At 44.3% G+C, this 19701-nt stretch overlaps 1 protein-coding gene across 4 annotated transcripts in view; it reads right to left on the bottom strand.

Annotated features, from left to right (window-relative positions):
• The window catches only part of setd5 (SET domain containing 5), a 23157-nt gene extending 3462 nt beyond the window's left edge, over nt 1-19695 (bottom strand). Inside the window, exons 1-23 of one of the 4 annotated variants that reach the window (XM_017437127.2) lie at nt 19582-19695; nt 17377-17479; nt 16790-17049; nt 15717-15775; nt 15438-15625; nt 15324-15362; nt 14943-15233; nt 12645-12793; nt 12406-12523; nt 12209-12318; nt 11896-12127; nt 11726-11809; nt 10873-11022; nt 10414-10788; nt 10067-10327; nt 8862-8979; nt 8546-8775; nt 7918-7974; nt 7393-7830; nt 7032-7124; nt 1012-1283; nt 806-927; nt 646-734 (exon numbers count right to left, since the gene is read on the bottom strand). In XM_017437127.2, coding sequence (XP_017292616.1) covers nt 646-734; nt 806-927; nt 1012-1283; nt 7032-7124; nt 7393-7830; nt 7918-7974; nt 8546-8775; nt 8862-8979; nt 10067-10327; nt 10414-10788; nt 10873-11022; nt 11726-11809; nt 11896-12127; nt 12209-12318; nt 12406-12523; nt 12645-12793; nt 14943-15233; nt 15324-15362; nt 15438-15625; nt 15717-15775; nt 16790-17049; nt 17377-17479; nt 19582-19652 — 3909 coding nt within the window. In that variant the 5' untranslated portion in view covers nt 19653-19695. The remainder of the gene's footprint in view (nt 1-645; nt 735-805; nt 928-1011; nt 1284-7031; nt 7125-7392; nt 7831-7917; nt 7975-8545; nt 8776-8861; nt 8980-10066; nt 10328-10413; nt 10789-10872; nt 11023-11725; nt 11810-11895; nt 12128-12208; nt 12319-12405; nt 12524-12644; nt 12794-14942; nt 15234-15323; nt 15363-15437; nt 15626-15716; nt 15776-16789; nt 17050-17376; nt 17480-19581) is intronic. The other 3 variants (XM_017437128.2, XM_017437130.2, XM_025010817.2) reach the window with 3 other exon arrangements.
• Between the last annotated feature and the right edge of the window lie 6 nt (nt 19696-19701).

Genomic DNA, 19701 nt, shown 5'->3' with positions numbered 1-19701 from the left:
ATCAGGAGGTCTTGACAGTGTAAAGACTTGACAGAAAATGACATGGAATCCAGATTTTTGCACAGCTTTTGGCTTTTAAAGACTATGGTCTTAAACTTTTGATCAGCTGAAAAAAATCATGTTTGAGTGTAAATGCAGCTTGCAGAAAATTCCCTGCTCAAAAGTTCTTGTCTCTTGCACTGATTTCTTCCTTTAACATTGTGAAGCTCTACTTAGAACCTTCTTAAGATCCAATAGTGCAAAAATGCAAATTCTTGCAATTTTTTGACCTGTCTTAAGATTTTGATCAGGAGTGTATGTCCTGAGCACTAAGTCAGTGAGACTTAAAGTGAAAATGTGTCATGTCTTGAAACAGTTGCAGCCCGGTGGGATCCTGGCTCTAGCTCCTAACTCCTAACACATCAGATCCAAACGAACGAAGAAGCTCCTCAGGTTACCTCTCTGTCACAGAGCTCGGAACATTTACAACAAATATTCCAAAGTCAAAAACTTTCCTTTAAACTCATTACTGCTGAACTTGTCAGTTCCTGCTGTGACAAATGAAAACTCCTGCACTGCTTGGGTTATTTTATTATTTAAAAAAAAATAACTCTTTAAAACAATTTGAAATAAAAGTACTGAGAGGAAATGTTCAGCTCAGGTTACCTGGTGTTGATAGATGGGGGGGCTGTATCTGAGTGGGCTCTTTGTGGAGGAAACCACGGACCCTGCTGGCATCTTATATCCATCTGCATCTGAAAACACACCAGGACCAGCTGTAGTACTGACGGGGTCAAGGCTCCACACTCATCCTCCCAGGAATTACCTGATTCTCTCTCCGTGGAGCCGTCGCTCCTCTTGTAGACCCGCTCCATCTTAATGCTCCTCAGAACCCGTTCCAGACCCCCCTGGCCTTCTCTCAGACGCTCCACGGTGGTGGGCACCATCCTTGAGAAAAGCATGGACCTGAGTGTTTTCTGTCATCGTTAAAAACTCAAAGTGTGAGGTGCTGACAGCGGAGCAGGGTCTTACCACTGGTTGTTGCTCTCCTGGTGTTTGGGCTTCCCAGTCAGCCCGTGTTGGTCCGGAGGACTGACCTCCTCTACGTGTGGGACGGGGGCTGTGTGAGCGGAGGAGGAGGAGGAGGAGGAGGAGGAGAAGGAGTGCTGTGGGGAGGCTGGACTCTGGGAATGATGGGAGTCCTTGCTGTAGAAGGAGCCCGGCCGAGCGTGGCTGCTCCCGCCTGTTAGCTCCGAGTCTCGACCGCCACCCTGCTTCCTCTTACGGTACTCCAGCAGAGACACCTGAGGAGCAAACAGGTAAACACTCATCCATTCAGGCTGCTGATTTACTCACATCATTCACTCAAACTACAGCTCTGAGTGACGGCAGGCCACATGCACCAAACCAACAATGTTTCACCTGAAAGAAACAACAATTTATTATCAAAATGTGAGCAGTTATCTTTAGAATTACCTCTGAGATCCAACTTCCATCTGTTGTTCATGGATTTTAACATACTGTCTGTGTTACAATAACAGCAGGAGCCAGTATCTCACTGGACTGTTGGACACCAGCTGGAGACACAAAACTGGGAGAAAATTTGCAAATTTCCACTTGGAATCACACTGAAGTGACACGTTTGGGAATGTTGCACAAACTCCCGGCAAATGATTGCACGACATCCTCGCTACAAAGCTGCGAACTCTGGACGACTGCAGCTGCTGCTGAACGGTGGTGCGATGGGTGTGTGTGACATTTGGGAAGTCTGGACCATCCCCAATCACTGTCACCAGATCAGAAACTGCTCAGGGCTCTTACACATTTCTCTGTTGAAATTCCTTCGGAAAATTTTCAAAGTTTGGGTCATTTTGACACCAAAACATCTGCAAAGTTATAATAATCATGTACGGTGGACATGGTGCAGTTTTTGAACTGTTGTCATATAGAAAGCACACCGGACTATAAGGTGCATCGTTGTGCACCTCCCAAGTTTTGTAACTTTGCGCTCCGTTTAAAATGGATGATTTCTGTGCTCTAGCGGAGCTGGTTCGCCTCTATCAGCATTTCTATGATCCCTCTGTGAGAGATCACAGAGATAATCAAACGGGTCAGAACTCATGGAAGGTTACTGCACCGACGTAAGTGTCAAGTATTAACGCCTCCACTGCTTGCCGTACACGGAGCCCTGTGCGATTAAAACTGAGCCTTAATGCTGCGAGCCGTGCGGCTTTGTAGTTTACCAAAGTTGTACTAAAACATCACGACTTCTTACATATATAAGGCGCTCCGGATTATAAGGCACACTGTCATATTTAGAGAAAACTGAAGGCTTTTAAGTGCGTCTTATAGTCCAGAAGATACGGTAAATGTATTTCTTCAGGTCTCTCTGCATGAGCCTGTTGTTGCATTTTCATCGGTGAGATTAGAACTGATACAAACAGGGAGTAAAATCCAACAAAGAACGATTCGTGGACAATGTGGTGAAAATGTTCAGCTTTTAAACAATATATAGTGCAGGTGAAAAATAGCCACATTTCAGCAACTTTTAGAAATTTTTAGCTTTAGAAAATGCAACAGGCAGTAAAGTCTGCAAAATATTGTTCTTTTTCCTAAACTTGTAAAGTGCTAGAATCAGATTCCATACGTTTTCATGCTTTGTGAGCCTGTGTAAGAACCCTGGCTGCAGGATGAGGACCAGGAGACCTGCTGAAGGCTGCACGTGGGGACTGTTTGTAATCAACCCCTCACAAAGTTGTCTCGCATTCGTCGCGCTTTGGCTCACAGAAACTAAACTGAGATGAGTTCCAGGTGACAATTATTTTGAATCTGTTCAAAAATCCTCCAACAACGAGGAAACGGAGAACCCTCACGAACATTTCCAAACATTCTGGATGCTCCTTCGTCTCCTGCAGTCGCAGCCCAGTGAGACAGTGGATACACACGACTGAGACTGTTAGAATTGTACAACAATGAAGCTCTGAGGAGAGTGCAGGCGACAACAGGAGACGCACCACATCAAGATGCTCAAACATCAACACAAACACACACACACACCAACAGGGTTCAGCATACACACACCAGCACTGTTAACAATGAGAAGACTGATCCCAGCTTCAAAAACAGGACGAGGAGGGAGGGACATGGAGAAAGCAGGCAAGTGGAATGATTACCACATGATCAGACACCAACATGGACGCTCTCATCTGAATTCTACCTTTACCTTGAGACTTAAGAGGGGAGGAACTGCTGCAGGTTGTTTGATGGACTGAATGTGACCACAGATTCTTTTAACACGTTCTCCGACTGTAACGCCTCTCAGCAAAGACTGACAGTAACAGCAGCCGTGGTTACCGTCGACAGCAGCAGGAGATGCTGTCCCATGTTTGCTGAAGGACTTGATGACTGTCAACACAGATCGTTTGCACTGCTGCTGTTTATTACTTTAGGTATTTAACACATCTAACAGGAAATAAAAAGGCTTTTGTTTCTCCAAACACTATAATGAACACTGCTGCATTAAAAATGAGTTTCCTATTAAAAGAGCTCTTCTCAGTTTGATCAGGAAGATTGATTGTACATCACTTATGTGGGTTTTATTTGGACAAATCCCTCTGTTTAATAATCTGGAGGACATTATTTATAGACCCAAGGCTCAGTAACCTGCTGATGTTTGGACACAGTCCACTTTTTAATTATCAGCTGCTGACGGCTGGGCTTTTCACTATGTCTGTTAGCAAAATATCTCACGAGTCACGGGATGAATTTTAGTAAACATGCAGAAAGTTATTGAATGCTCATTTATAACTGACTGAATTTTGGAGTGCACCTGATTATAAATGGCTGCCATGACCCACTGAACTTTGGAAATCAGCCAGTTTTACAGAAATAGACCTAAAATAGCAGCTGAGAGTCATTAACAACTCAACACAAGATGATTTTAGTCTTGAACTCTGGCATGAAAGGCAGCAGGTGATGGACATTACTTCAAACCATGCTAAACCTTTATTTATCCAGAAAAATAATATTAAAGGATTCATATGATCTTTACTGTTAATTCTTTATATCATCCTGAAGAATCAAATGCTGTTTCTCCCTCACCTCGATTACATTATAAAATATATCATTTTATAGTTTATAAAGCAGAATCAGCAGCTTAGACAATGAAAGAATTTGGAGATCAGAACCAAGCAAAGCAATTAGTGTCTGTATGATACTGAGTTTATGATTAACACAGACATCTGTGTCCCATGATAAACATGATGATGGTGCAGTTTATACGTTTATGTACTCATGGTAGAGCTCAGAAAGATCCTTTCTCAGCCTAGTTTCAGCAGGTTTAATCACGGGTCACAGTAACAGAAGGCAGTTTTCAGACCATCTCAGGTCTTTTCTGTCTGTTGTCACACTGCTGGCACTGAAACAGTTTGTAGTCCTTATTCTGTTTTTACCCTCTGCAGCTGTAACATCAAGACAAGTCAGTTTCCTCTTATAAAGACCTAAAACACAGCGAACTGACAGAGCCTCTGTACAAACATGTGAGCGGTGGCTGCTGTGCTCATGTTTCCTCCATGATAATGTTTCTGATTGTTAGCTGTTGTGATCAACCTGCAGGGGCTGCTTGTATTGTCCCTTTTTAAATTAAATTAAAAGCCTCAATGCTCCTCCAGCACCAGTTTAGTTCAATCTACGTTAGCTTTGCTCTAGTAAAAGCTTTTTAAATGTCTGCTGTGACGTGTTCTTTGAACATGTGCATCAGTAGACTGATCTGCTGTTTGAGTATTGGCTCCTAAAACCCCTGAAACTACAGTGTCCTCCACCGGTGATGGCGGGAAACGTTCTGTGTGATGTAAAGTGACGGTCTGCGGTGTCTCCACAGTCGGACTAACAGCCCTTATGATGCTCCGAGAGTCCTTAGACCTGTTTGGGCCAAAAGCCCGTCCTGCTCATCATGGCTTCATTCTGCCAGCTGTGTGAGTCCGGACATTAAACCGAGCGAGGTGGAACACAGTGGAATGCAGAAGTAGTCACCCCCTCTGTCTGTCCTAGGGACAGATCCTCCTGCCCAGCTCCATCAGAGTCATCTTTGGGTTCCCCTCCTTGCCTGCTCTGAGTTTGAACGACCGTCTCTCAGCAGCTTTGCTGTGGTGACATCATCCTTCCATTTCCTATTAAAGGTTTTAATGGAGCTTCCTGGTCTGTACTTCTCCACAAGCTTTGTCTCTGACCTGTGTGGAGCATTCCTTGGGCTTCATAATGTCTCCTGCTCAGTGTTCGGTGTTGGATACACTGAGACCATTTAACACTTCCATTCCTCACAGCTGGAGCTTAAAGAGTTCACAGCAAATGCCTAAGACACTTCAGTTTTATATTTTTAAAAACTATTTTCCCCCATTTAACTTCATTAATCAGTATTTTAAAAAAACTTTTGTATTATTCTTTATAATCAAATTAAAATCCAGTCAGGTTTCTGAACAAAAACATTACCAGGGGGGTGAATACTTTTGGAACCCACTGTATGACCTCAACAATTCATGTTAGCATGCCGAGAGTGCAAAGCAGCAGGAAATGAGTGAGCTGAAACTGTCACCTTCTTATAGATTCATTAGTAAATAATGTTAACAGTCTGATAGTAACAGGACTTCTGAAAAACTGAATCTGTTTAGTTAATGCTTTCACCTGTGTGTGTGTGTGTGTGAGTGAAGCTGAACCAATAAACTGTTCGGTAGTGTAGAATTAAACTGAATCATTTTTATGTTTTAAGTAACTTGTCATGTTCCCATCACAGATACTACAACCAGTTTGGTGTTTTGTTGTGACAGAGGCAGAATCCATCGAGTTGCAGATGTTTTTTCTGTGATCAGTCAGATTTAGGTCCATGGTTGATCAGGAAAATAAAAACTGTCTCTCTGACTGTGAAAGCTACAGTTCGACTGAAATGATCCTGTTTTTCTCTCTGAGCGTCAGATTTCAGACTTATGGGGAGTAAATCAGAACCTCCACCAAGTTGTAGGATCCAGATCCGGACAGCCACCAACCTTTAATCCCCGTTCCTTTTTCTCTGTGACAACCCCAACATTTCCTGAAAATGACATCCAAATCTGTTCCTGTATTTTGAAGTAATCTCGGGAACAGACAAGCCAACACTATAACCTCCTTGGTGGAGGTAAGAACGACCACTCATTTGTTGTACAAACAAAAATAAAGCCTCCAATTTCAGAAGTCAGGGTTAGGTGTTTTAATTAAAGTCACATTTGATTCTAACATTAGTTTTTATTTGGTTAAAGCTCCTGTAGGTACTGACAGATAAAGTCCTGACATTTGTCAAGAAACTGGGTCACTTTTAAGAGTCTGTCAGTAAAATAAGCCTTTGTGTTGCTCGCCACTGAAAGCTCAAAAGCTGGTGGGCAATAATGTTTTTGCTCGTGTGTTTGTTTGTCTGTTAGCAAAATGTCTCCTGACAGATTTGAATCAAATGCTCAGAAAGTATTCACTGGATGTACATCTACAATTGATGAAGTTCTGGAGCCAATCTAATTAAAATGGCCACCACAGCTAATTAACCGCACAGAACACAACGATGGCTATACCTCCGTCAATCTGACAGCTATCGAGTTCAAACATTGGGTGGTAGTAGCTGAGAGTCATTCACAACACATGCTCCGAGCGCTAACAGATCCCACAGAACATTTTCAGGGTCTGATCAGAACTACGTGTTTAAAACTGTGGCATGTCAGGTGGCGGGCGACATGCATTCCTGAAAGGAATGGTAGGCCTTGGTTGTCTTTTGGACACAGGGGTGTGAATGAGCCATGGCTGACAGTGCTGCTGGCTTCAAGGCAATGGATGGACCTCTGCACACTGAAATGAGTTGGACTGAAATGAGTCCCCTGGAAACAAGTGGGTCAGAACTCAATGTATGCTTGGAGAAAGAGGGGCGGGGCGGGGGGGCACAAAGCTGTCAGAGCATGGGGTGGGTGTTGAATGCAGATGCAAAGGAACAATACTGACATGCACACTTCTAGAGATATATTTGTAGGGAGTATATTCACCATATTTTGTACTGTGTGGTTTGCACTTCTTACAGCTATAGCCTCGTATTGAGCCTTTCCTGTCAGCAGACTAACGGTTTGCTGGTTGGCCCTCTGCCTTGGAAGAAAAGTGGGAGAGAAACTTGGCAAAGAGTGTCAAGGAGCACTGAGGGGGGAGGAGGGTCAAAGCTGCACAAACAAGTCACTTTAGATACATAGAACTAACTGTAAAGTAAGTAAACTGCAGCAGGGTTCGACACACACACACGGGGAGGGTTTGGATTTGCACTTTCCTAATATCTCTCATTTGTGCTTCAGAAAACAACAAAACAATTAAACCTTCAAATTTTCATACAAAATCCTGAAGAGATGAAGAACTTGCCTTCTTTTTCTGTGGAGGGTTGCTGGTGTGGGGGGGTGTGCTGCAGTCTGTGTAGCCAGCTCCATAATGAGGCTCTGCAAAAGGTGACGCAGAGCCCAGATCTCCAACCAGCCCCTGGTTGGAGCAGAGTACGGAGTCCGCAGGAGAGAACCCCCCGTCCACCTGTGGGGGGTGCCGGTCGGTGCCCACTGGATTCCCGAGGTTTGCGTTGAGGGGGGAGCAGGTGTATATGAGGTTGAACTCTGTCCTGAAGGCCTGCTCCCTGTTCTGCGAGTCCGAGGCTGGACCTGACCCCCCCACAGAGGACTGGCCCTGGGAGTCCTGGCCTGAAACCACCCCGGGAAGAGAAAAGTCATCTGAGGTGACGGCCACAGGACTCTCCATGCTGGAGGGGAGGGACAGGTCCAGGAACTGAGGCCTCGAGGGATCAAAATCAGCCTGGGGAGAGGAGAGGAGCCAACGCTGACAAACCGGCTTTAAGAAGCATGTCGGCAGGAACATCTGAGGAAGGTTTAAAGATCATACCTCTGGAGAGACGGGCTCCTGTCGGTGCACAGGAGACGCCTCAGGGGACGAGATGTTCTACAGACACAAACAGAGGATACTGTCTGAGCAAATCTAACATCTACACATCTATTAACACCTTTATTTTTAAACACTGACCGACTTTCAGTTGCAGATCAGCTGAAGACCACTAGCACCAGCCTTAGCTACGGCTAACAGTCGTCATCATCAATCAGGATCATTTGTTAATGTCAACACATTTTTATGACTTTAACTTCTGAAATGTTTCAACTGGAGTAACAACAGTTTTTCTCCATGCCGCTGGTATGCACTGCGTCTGTCAGCTGAGACCACAGCTGTAGGTTTTCACAGACCAAAGGGCTCCAGAGTATGGGAGCATTTCAAACTAGCAGACAATAAAAGACTGGTTTGCAAAGATACTATTGATGCTGCTTTTTTACCACAAGTTGTCACCCTTAACTAGATTTATATGTTGGATTTTATGTTTGTATGCCATAATTTTTATGCCTGTTTGTTTTGTCAAATCTGTTTTGTGTATATTTGTTTTACATCTTGTGGTTTTTATCCTGTTAAAGGTGTTATATAGATAAAGTGTACACACAGAACACCTGAACAGCCGTGTCCTTACTTCAAACTGCAGCGGCGTGTTGCAGCGGCTCGGGGGCAGCGAGGTCATCGGCGAGTAGGCCAGGCCGTTGGGCAGCAGGAGGCCACGAGGCGTGTGAAGCAGCGGGTGAAGGGAGTCCTCGGGGAGCGGCGGCGTGATTGGCGACAGCGGCCGAAGCAGGTGGTCCGAAGGCGCTGGGGTGGTCTCAGTCAGATACTTGTGGTGCCGCTTTTTAAACGGAGCGTTCACCTCTGATTGCACAAAGAGACAATGTGGATAAACATCAACGTGACAAGCAGCTCTGCAGCGTTATCCCAGGGGCTGAGGGCTGACGTACCACTGCAGAGAGGGTTGGGGGTGGACCTGCTGCTGGTGCTTTGTTGGGACGAGGTGGACTCGGTGCCGTCCTCCACACTGGCCGAGCAGCTCTCGTCCTCCACCTGTTTGATCCATCTCTGCACGAACAGAAACATCCACCAGTCAGCAAAAAGGACAAAGCATGCTCCAGAAATATTTAACCAAGAAACCGGGTCTCGAAGGTTTCTATACTTAAAAAACAAACCTTTTTCTTCCTACAAATGCTTTTTGAAAAAGATGCATCATATAGTTACTGCGATATTTGGTAGGTTGAAGTTCCAGACTTTTCCTAACTCAATTTTTCAAACTAATATGTTAATTTTTTAACATATTTTTGTTAACGAAGCATTTACTGTGTTAGGACAGTGGTTCTGTTTTATCATCTGTATACTTAGGTAGAATTAGTGAATTGTCCGTGGTTTTACAGTACGTATGTTTTTTCCTACCACTGTCAAACATGAGCCTGTAAATTACTTCCAGCTAAAAACCTTGTAGCTTTTTGACTGATTACGTCACAAAACGGACATTTAGGGCATCTCACAGCAAAGAATGACCCACGCCACCCTTCCAGCTTCTACGTGTTGGAAATCTTTGTGGCATATGACCCAAAAGTGGACTTCATGGTGACTTTGTTTCAAATATTTTTTGAAAAAAATCTCAGCTCGCTTGAGCAACTTTATTTGGTTTTTAAATATAATGTAATAAAGTCTGGAAACACAGACTTTTATCCTCAGCAACCTGGAAAATACCTTCATAAAACTTGACTTTTTCAGACTGCCAAGAGAGCCTGGTCTGTGAATGCAAGATGACCACCAGAGTCAGCTGACCTTAAGAAACAAATATGTCTATAACGTGGTCAGTTTTACAGATACTGAGCTAAAACGGTAGCAGATGAAATCATTCATAACACAATCTCACACTAGTGTGTGAGCTCACATTTACAAGGCTTGTCCCAAACAGCTGTAACTCCATCATTTGGCATGAATGGAAGTGGGTGATATGCGTTCCTTCAAGGAATGTTAGGCTTTTAAAAAAACCCAACCAGGGTCTGAAAGTGAGCAGCTGGCTAAAAGACCTGCTGTGCATTTTCCTTGTTTCCAATAAAAACCTAAAAATTAAATAAAATGTCAAATCTTTAATGTTTGATTACAAGTATGAATTCGTTGAGAAAAGTGGTTCTGTCACCTTTTTGTAGCAGCCATAGGTGCCGTCCATTTGGAGTGGGCGGGGCCTGTGTCTCTCGGGGTTAAAGGGCGAGCCGAAGCGAACGTAGTGTCTGGGTGCTGTACAGATGAGCGAGGTGTGGGACAGGCCTGGAAGCATGTTGAGGGTGGTGGCCAGCACTGTGGGGTCAGTAGTTATTCGTAGTGGGCGCTCTACAGGGACCTCCTGGGGGAGCTTCTCCCCCCCAGGGATTTTATCATTCAGCCACTCTGTCACCAGGTACTGAAAACACACAAACACCACTCCATCAGTAACCACATATGAAAGCCAGGCTGGTTGTAAATGCACGTGACTGCTACAGTCTGAACCTTCTTGGTCTTGGGGAAGCGCACGCTGCCTCTGTGCATGCTGTTGGGGCCCTGACTGTCTCCATCCAGGAGATGCCCCCCCCCTCCCATGTTGCAGTCTCCATGCTCAGAACCATATGGGCCCTGAGATCCCTCGTCAGTCTGAGCAGCCCCCTGATCAGCTGCTGCCTGGGCTGCTGCCATCGCTGCAGCAGCGGCTGCCGCCGCCTGCTGGGCCAGAGCCTGGCGCTGCCGCCGGGCACGCTGGGACGAGCTGGAGCGGTAGCGAGATATCCGACTTTTGGACCGGGGCTTTGTGGGTCTCACGGGTTTGGGAGGAGCAGCCAAGGCAGGCAGGGTGGTTGGTGGGAACTTCTCTTCAACAGGCGGAGCCTCCTGGGAAACGACGTACAGAGAGATGAACAAACAGAAAGCAGCACTGAGACGTCCTGATGCACAGAAACACTGACTGGGTCTGACCGTAACGTAGGAGGTCCGCCGCGTGCTGACCCCCACCCCAGTTAGGGAGGGGGTCTCTGTGGGGTTTCCTGCAGCATCCTCGGCTTCCACACCTTCATCCTTTACTTCAGCTCCTCCGGCTCTCCTCCTCCTGTCCAGGCTGCTCAGAGTCTACAGCAGATGAAAAGGTGATACTGTTTGTCAGTAAAATATCTCATGAACCAGGGGGACAGATTTTAATGAAATCTCAAAAAGCAATCAGTGGGTTGACATCTACAACTGATTAACTGTAGGAGTCAACCTGATTCAAGATGGCCGCCACAGCTAAGCAGCCTTAGAAATCCCAGTAAGGCTTGTAACTCAGGTATACAGTCACTAAGCTAACATTTGGTGTGGTAGTAGCTGACAGTCTTCCCCAACTGGTACTCCAAGCACTAACTGACTGATGATAGACATTTTTAAAACTTTAAAAAACTACTGGAGTGAACTCTGTCTATTCACAAAATATCTTGTTGACCGGTGGATAGATTTAAATAAAACTCCCAGAAAGTAATCATCCCAATCCAAGAAGGCCACCACAGCTTATAGGCTTCAGCAAACACACAGATGTCACTTTTACAGATACGGAGCTAAAATTAGGTGTGGTTGCAGCTGAGAGTCATCTCCAACACTCTGAGAACACATCTGGCAAGAACTCACATTAGGTCATTTACAAGATCTGACCAAAATGGCTCTAAACTCTGGCATAGAAGGCAAAGGGGAGATTCCTCCCTTCAAGGAACGCTCGGCCCTTTAATTGGTTGAATTTTCACACAAAAGCTCTGAGAAAAGGGCTGTAAAACAGCCCGTTATAACAGATAGATTAGTCTCTTACTCTTTTACTGGAGATGAGGATCCCATTTTCTTCCACATCTCCTTCCTCTCCTTCTTCCACTTTAATCCCATCCTGTGTTTTCTCCTAAAGGAGCACAGTAAATGAACTTGCAGTTAGTGGAGTTTAATGAAAGCACCTTGCTGTTACTCAGAAAACGTCCTGAATCAAACCTCCGTGTCACTGCTCCCCTGCTGCTGCTCATGGCTGCTGCTGCTGCTGCTGAGCAGACAGCTCTCCAGCTCCTTCCTCTGAGCTTTCCTCCGTCGGGTCTCAGCACCGACAGGAGGGGAGGGGAGGGCCAGCGTGGGGGGACTCAGCAAGTTCTCCCTTGGGCTCAGGTTGTGCTTCTGCACAGGGCAGTTCTGGTTGCCCTTATGGCAGGCACAGTCCACTTTATAATTACTGGAGAGAGAAATGAACAGGCTTCATGTGGCGGAGGAAAGACTGAACAGGCAGACATGTCAGGTGACAAGCAGCACTCACCAGTTACTGAACTCATAATCAAATCCAATGGTGACCTCGGAGTCTTTTGTAATCTGACTGATGGCATAGATGCACAGGTGGATCATCCCCTCGGCGATCATGTGTCGAACCTGCAGGGAGCACATGTTTGTGGAACATTAGGAAGAACATTATTCAGAGCTTCACCTGGCACAGGTCAGCATCTCTCCATGTCTGACCTCAGCGTTGGGTGTGCAGGACCTCCTGATGAAGCGGGCATCGTTTCCAAACGTCCTGGCATCCACACACATCTCTACATCGTTAAACTTGGAGTAGAAGAGCACAAACGGATATGGTCTGGGAACATAATGAACAGTAAGCATCAAAAGCAGGAAGCAGGTGAGTCCACAGTGTAAAATCGGATCATATTGGAGAAAATGCAGCTATTTAGCAGGCAAGTCAGACTGTGACGCCTTACTTTTTGAAAAAGTGTCCATTGACTTCAAACTGTTGCCTCAGCATGACTTTCCCCCGATATTCGATGATCAGAGTGTCTGGCTCCAGGTTCTTGGCTGCTCGCAGGATCTTCCTGTGTATCTGGACCCGAGTCACTCGTCCCAGCTGGAGCTGCGCTCAGTTTAAAGAACACACCAGGGGAAATATGAGCAAATACAACATTTCTGACTGTATTCCTGCGGACTGGAACATCTGCCTGTCTTCTAAGGTCACCCAGAAAGATCGGCTGCCACCGAGCGGTGAGAGGCAGGAGATAATGTTTCTGCCTGTGTGCGTTCATTTGTCTGTCTGTTAGCAAAATAACTCGTGTTTTAATAAACCTCTCAAAGCATTCATTGGATGTAACTTTTGAAATTAATTCATTTCAAGATGGCCTCCACAGCGAAACCACCTCAGTAAACCTCAGACACGGAGCTAAAACTGGGCGTGGTGGTAGCCGACTCATCCCCATACTCTCTGCATGATGTCATTTTCAAAGTTTACCCAAAACAGCTGAGGCTCATTTCTCAACATGAAATGATTTGAGTTTAAAACGCTTGTATGAAAGACGCTGGGCCATAAGTTTACCCTCGAGGAATGTCTGGTCACGTTAACGTCATGTTCGGTTTAATAGTTACTTTATCAGCTGTGACATCAGTCAGACAGCATGGAGGATTGAGAAACAGGCTAAAGTCTTTGTCCAAGCTATGTAATGAGGGCCTGTTTATTGTTTTTAAACTTCTCTAAAATGGCATACTAGTGAAAAAGACCACTGCATAAGTTTATATTAACCCTCTGGGGTCTAGGGTAAAACTGGACGTTTTTGGACTATTTTAAATTTCCTTCATATTTCACCCTAAAGGTGGTTAAACCTGCCATGTTTGGAGTCATTTTTTTCAGCACAACCTCCCAATTGTGACTTTTGACCTACTGTATTAACACAGCAGACCTAAAACCACACAAAAACATAAAACCTGAGTGGAAAATTCTTACTTTTTTTACTGTAAAAACCACAAACATACTTAATGAAATGTTTTTACCACTTAGAATGCAAATATAATCAGTAATATTCATAAACATGTGAAAAAATTGAGCAAACAACAAAGTTATATAGACTTTCTCCATTAAAATGTTGACAATTTCTGAGGCGTTTTTAGACCAAACAATCAGGAGCTCTAATAAATTGCCATAAATCCTTTGTACCACTCATATAAACAGTTTCTGTCCAAAACAAGGCAGAGGGGCACATCACATTCTTAGTTTTGGTCATTTTCTATGTCCTGTTCATGCAGGATCATTCAGGTAAATGTTATAACATATATCCTGATGCATGCTCAAAATATGCTTCCAAAATATGGATCTGAATCTGTCTCTTGTTATCATTTTGGCTTGAAGGGAGACAGACAAAATGTGATTCTGTTTCCAGTAATCCTTCTCTAAAAAATAATGGATAACCTAGTTCATCAACAAAGTCCTCACTGTCTGTTCAAGACTCTTTTTATTATTATTAATAATATTTTTATCTCCATCGCTGCCTCTGAGCTTCTATCATCATTGGTGGGTCTGAACCTCCAACAGAAGCTGGAGCTCCACGTTCAAAAATCGCCTCGTTTTTTTTGGCTCAAACACAATAAAACTGAATAAATTTAACACTAAACACACCACACTACACCCTAACTATAAAATCCAAACATGGTATATATCACAAAACTTATAACTCACTCCCGCACACGCAGTTTTTTTTTGTTTTGTTTTTTGCCGCCTCCGAACTTTAATTTTTGCGCCTCTTTCTTCTTTTTACTGTAGATTTTTGGTCGCTTGACAGATAACTTTGAGCCTCCGTCAGATTGGAGAGGAGGGGCTGTTTTTTCATTCGGCTCGGTTGGGGGTGAGATCGGACGGAGGATGGGGGAGTTTTCTCTCGGTTTTGGTGCTTCTCGCTCTAACGCGCTGAAAATATGACGACGATTTTCAAAAAATATATATGTGTCGTGAATAATTTATCATAACTCTGGTTTTCCTTGACCTATCGAGATGATTTAAAAACTGGTGTAAAGCTTGAAGACTGGACTTTAGAGATGAATTAACACGGAGTCTCTGAGACGGCGGATATTTTCCACTGGAGTATTTTAACCCTTTAAGGTCGACGCACGCTCTGGAGCCCGCTCTGGAGCGGGCGTCGACCTTAAAGGGTTAAACTGAAAACGTTTGTTTAGTTTGTTCTGTTCGATGCTCTTGTGTTGGAGCCAATCAGGGACTGAGGATGCTGCTCGGGGCTGACCTGCATCTGTGAGCCGAGAACCGTGTTGTTGCAGGCCAGCTCAGTGCGGCTGATGGTGTCCATGCTGTCCACTGGGGCGTGGTTCTGCGTGGAGGGAGGCGGCGTGGTGGTGCCACTCTTGACCTTTGAGACGGTGGAGCAGGCCGAGCGATGGAGCTGCAGCAGCGTCTGGATGTCAGCGCTGTACTGGTTGGCCTGAGCCTCTTCATACTGGTCTGTCCACTGGCGGATCCTGCTCTCCCAGCCCTCAGCTGTGTTCTCATCCAGGACGCTGGCCTCTGTGGTGGAGTTCTACACCCAACAACAAATCAAACGCTGTGACAGGAGTTTCTCTTCACGGAAGAAAACATCCCTAAAGGATGACTTGAACTTGAATTTTACCTTCATCCTCATGGACTTCCGGGAGCCCTCACGAAAAGCCTGAAAGGAGGAAAAACAAGGTGACAAACCTACAACAGAAGATAGATTATCTCTGGTTTATTTCACTTTCCGTACCTTCACTTTCTTCACCTTTGGTGTTCCACGAGCCTTTTCCGTGTTCTTCTTCCTCTTTTTGGATTTTCGGCTTTTGACCCGATTGACGGTGAGTTTTATGCTGGTGGGCGTGTGCTGGGTGGCAGTATAGGAGATGGTGGACGGTGACACCTCTTCGTCACCGCTCTCCGTTGCACTGCTCTCTCCAGCTTGTGACAGAAAGACAGCAATAAGTCAGGCTTCTCAAACCGAGGGAAATCTACACTACATTCATTCATACTGACGTTTTACATCACCCACCTGAGATGTTTTCAGGTTTTCTGTGTTTGTGTTCTGCTCCTTTCCTCCTGTCCAGCTCTCTGCAACAAGAACATCTGCAGGTTAACACATTTTACTTGTTTATTGATCATCAACAAGCCCTTCTGCAAGAGTCCCACAGTTATTTTTCAGCTGCAGCCTCTGGACTAACATCTGGAGTCATGGCCTGAATACTGACTACATTCTTGGATCAGATGTCGGGACGAGCTCAGCAGACCAGCCACTGTGCCGGGCTGCTGCAGTTTCTAATTTTACTTGCTTTTTATATCAGAGGTTATCTATAAAGGCAAACAGTTTTCACATTAATAAACATTTAATTCAAGGACCGCCTGCTGCCTTTCATGTCAGTGGTTTAGACTAAAATGATGGTATGATGAGAGGGGACAGCGTTGACAGGGACGTTATGTGCCATCTCATGTGTTAGGGATGACCATGCCATATTTTAGCTCAATATCTGAAAACCTGACTGAGCTGTAGCCATTTTGGTGCTGGCTGTTGATTAGTTGTGGCGGCCATCTTGAACTTGACTCTAGATGTTAATGAGTCTCAGATTTGCAGCCAGTGACTACCTTCTGAAAGCTTCATTAAGATGTGTTTGGTGATTTAAATGGAAATAAGATAGCCACTTTGCTAGTTTGAATTATTTTGTTCTAAATAATAAAATTAGTATGTTTTTCACTGGGATTAAAGTCTACAAACACAAATGTTTCTCCATTATACCCTTTTTTTTTCTACACATAATCAGACCTGGAAAATACTAAAGGCAACTTAAATACTTTTTAAGTCTGTGGAAGAACCTTGAATAAAAATATGCAGCTTTGTGCTTCTAAATGTTCAAACAGAAGAATCCTGTTTTGGAGAAATATCTACATTCAGACATCAGGACTGGGTCAGATGGGAATATAACTAAAAACGCTGATTGTGCACCTTCAGTTTGTCATGTCGTGTGATAATTTAGTGTCTGACTAATGACGGAAACTTGTGTTTCCTACTACGACAGTTCCTCTTGGACTGGGTCGGAGCAGGATCCAGACGAGGGGCTTTCCGTCTCTCACCTGCACTGACATTTGCTGTGCAGGCCGTCAGGAGCCGGGCTGCAGCGGCACCAGCTGGGCACGGCTCCGTCTTCCTCCGAGGAGCTGTCGCTGTCAGCAGAGTTGTCCTCTGTGGTTTCGTGGTAGCGGGAACTACGTACCACGCCATTGAGATCCATGCGGGGAATGATGGTCTGGGAAAGTGGAGAGGCGGGTGGGGTTGGGGGAGGGGGTGCGCCATAGTTGTGATCCTGACAACACACAACGGAAGACTGTTGCATCTTCAAACAACGGGTGTTCAGGCAAAAAGGGAAACGGAAAATGGAGACAAATGAAAATGAGGGCAAAATAACAGGTATGTGAAACAGTACAGCTGTTAATAACAAAAGCAGTCTGTGAATACAGCAGGAAAGATACACCAGCAGTCTTTAGTTTTACTTTTACTGTAGTATCTCAAACAGTTCAAATCATTTCAAAGGTAAGAAAAAAAGAAAAGATTAGGTATTAATGTTTCAAATGCTCAGAAATGCATTCATCTAATTAAAAACAAAGTAATCCTTCCTTCAATAAGACATGCTTTGATCAGAAAATAATCTGTATGAACTCACAGCATAAGGTAGTCCCTGATACCCATGATTCTGTGCACTCCCACAGCTCTGGTTGTTGTAGTTTTTTTCGTTCACTGCAGGGCTCGCTTCAACTGACTCAGGGCTGACAAATACAGAAACAAATCATCATTTCCACACTTCCATACATAATGCAACACATGCTCTTTCCCTTCTCTTAACTCTTATATAAGCAAATAAAGAAATCTGTCACTAGATGGCACCAAGGTACTCTGAAGCACTAGTGCTGCAAACATTAATGTCTAAAGAGTCCAATTAATGAATATAAATTGAAACTTTTTTAACATCTGCCCTGGTGTCAGATCAGAGCTGCAGACGGGCCTGAATGAGATGAAGGCCTCCTGCATTCCAGTACGGCTCAGACACAAACAGGTTTTTATTTCCTCTGACACAACTAAACATCAAGGTTCAGATGTGGAGAAACAAGTCCAGCTGCTAAACGACAAGCAGAATTAACTCTTACAGATGTGTACCATCACATGATGAAAACAAAGCCTTGTTTCAGGCAATAACCTTCCTGCTAAAGTGGTTGCAGACACATTTGTGAGGGAATCTCTCCCCTTTCCTAAAACACGTGTTCATGTCAGGCCCAAATTAATATCAGATGCTTTCTAAATCTGTTCGAGTCTCTCACTCATTTACTTCGAAAACAGGAAACTAAAATGGCACCAATCTGATTTTATTTATTGGAAACAGTAGCAGAAATTGTAACCGAGACTTCCCATGACTCCACGTCAAACCATAGCTGCCATCGCACCTTTGCAGCTTGGTCACTTCGTACCCAGACTCCTTGTACCCAAGTCTGTTCCCAACTTTAAGGATTTTATCTACCAAAGAACATGTTTAAAATAAAGATAAGCAGATTTGGGCCACTTATTATCATTTACATGGTTAGGTCTGAATATTCAGGGCTGTAGCTTCAGATGTTCTCTAAATAAGTCCAGACTCAAGACAGAGTAAACTTAAGAACATAGTTCTAATTAAATCAGGCTCCTAAAATAATCTGAACAATTTAATGTTTGTCTAAAAAATACAAAGAGGTTAGGTTGGGTTTTCTTTGCGTTTCCTAAGAGCAGTATCTGCTTTAATGAATGTGGACGTGTATTTTCCACACACACACACACACCCTAACAGTCAGCATCTGATGAGAGCTGGTGCCTCTGCATGCAGGAGGTTCATGCAGGGTTGCATGTATGCAAGGATACATGTGTATGATTAAGTTCAAGGTGCTACAGGCAAACGTTTCAGACTCAGTTGGTACAAAACATCAGCTGCTGCGGACAGAATGCAAACGGCTGGGTACAAAAAAGAGAAAAACCTCTGGATTAAAGAATATTTGTCGATATTCCAGTCTCCATTATTACATTTTAAATAGCTGTGTAGTATTTTATTCTCTCCTCTTTCACGTGACAGAACTTCTGCAGAAGAAGAACTTCTCTCCACAGTTTACTGATAATATCTTTATAAGATGCTGAATATTTAGGGTTTTTATGTTTAAATACAGGAATAATAAGAGCTTCTGAATATTTCAAGTAAAAATACTATTTGATTTAACTGTTACTGTATTTCCAGGACTGGAGTATATACTGCTGCATCAGTCAAACAATGCCTCGGAGTAAAAGTTGCATGTATTTATTTGATGTCGGTGCTCTGATGGAGAGGCGGTGTTATATCGAGCCGTGTTTCCCCTGCGTCTCCGTGCTGCCCACGCAGCAAACAATGCCGCGCATGCTTGTGATGGGAAAACGCCGCTCGATGTAACCCCCATCTGTGCACTTAGGCCTACACGTTGCAGGCCTGGCCAAACTATGATAAAAGTGTGACTTTTAGTCTGGAAAATACGATAATTATTTTTGAATCAAACAATCCAGCTCTACTACAGTTCAGGAGCCTCTTAATGACTCTTTTTTACAGAGAAACTTGGACAGACAGGAGTCACACCTTACTTGTTCTTCTTTGGTTGCTCTGGTTTAACAGGGTTGCAGGTGTGTTTTTTTCTCTTTCATTGGGAAATGCATTGATAAGTAGGCTGTTACAGAATGTTAAGAACAACAGATGAAGACAACATCCTCTGGACTGCGCAGTATCTAGGTTTGTCTTTGATAATCTGGTACAGCAGAGTCACAGCATCCTCAGAATGTGATAAAAAATGAGCCCGAGCTTAGACGGAGATGATCAGAAACTTACTCTGATCCAGCAGCCATATCTGAGTAAGACGTTTCAGGTGTAGTGACTCCCAGCGCGATTACTATGCTCATGACGTCCAGCACGGCGACGAGTGGGGAGGGGGGGAGGAGGAGGAGGGGG

The sequence above is a fragment of the Kryptolebias marmoratus genome, linkage group LG4 (genome assembly GCF_001649575.2).
Source record: "Kryptolebias marmoratus isolate JLee-2015 linkage group LG4, ASM164957v2, whole genome shotgun sequence".
NCBI classification, from domain to species: domain Eukaryota; kingdom Metazoa; phylum Chordata; class Actinopteri; order Cyprinodontiformes; family Rivulidae; genus Kryptolebias; species Kryptolebias marmoratus.
This window is presented reverse-complemented; position numbering and strand designations above follow the sequence as displayed.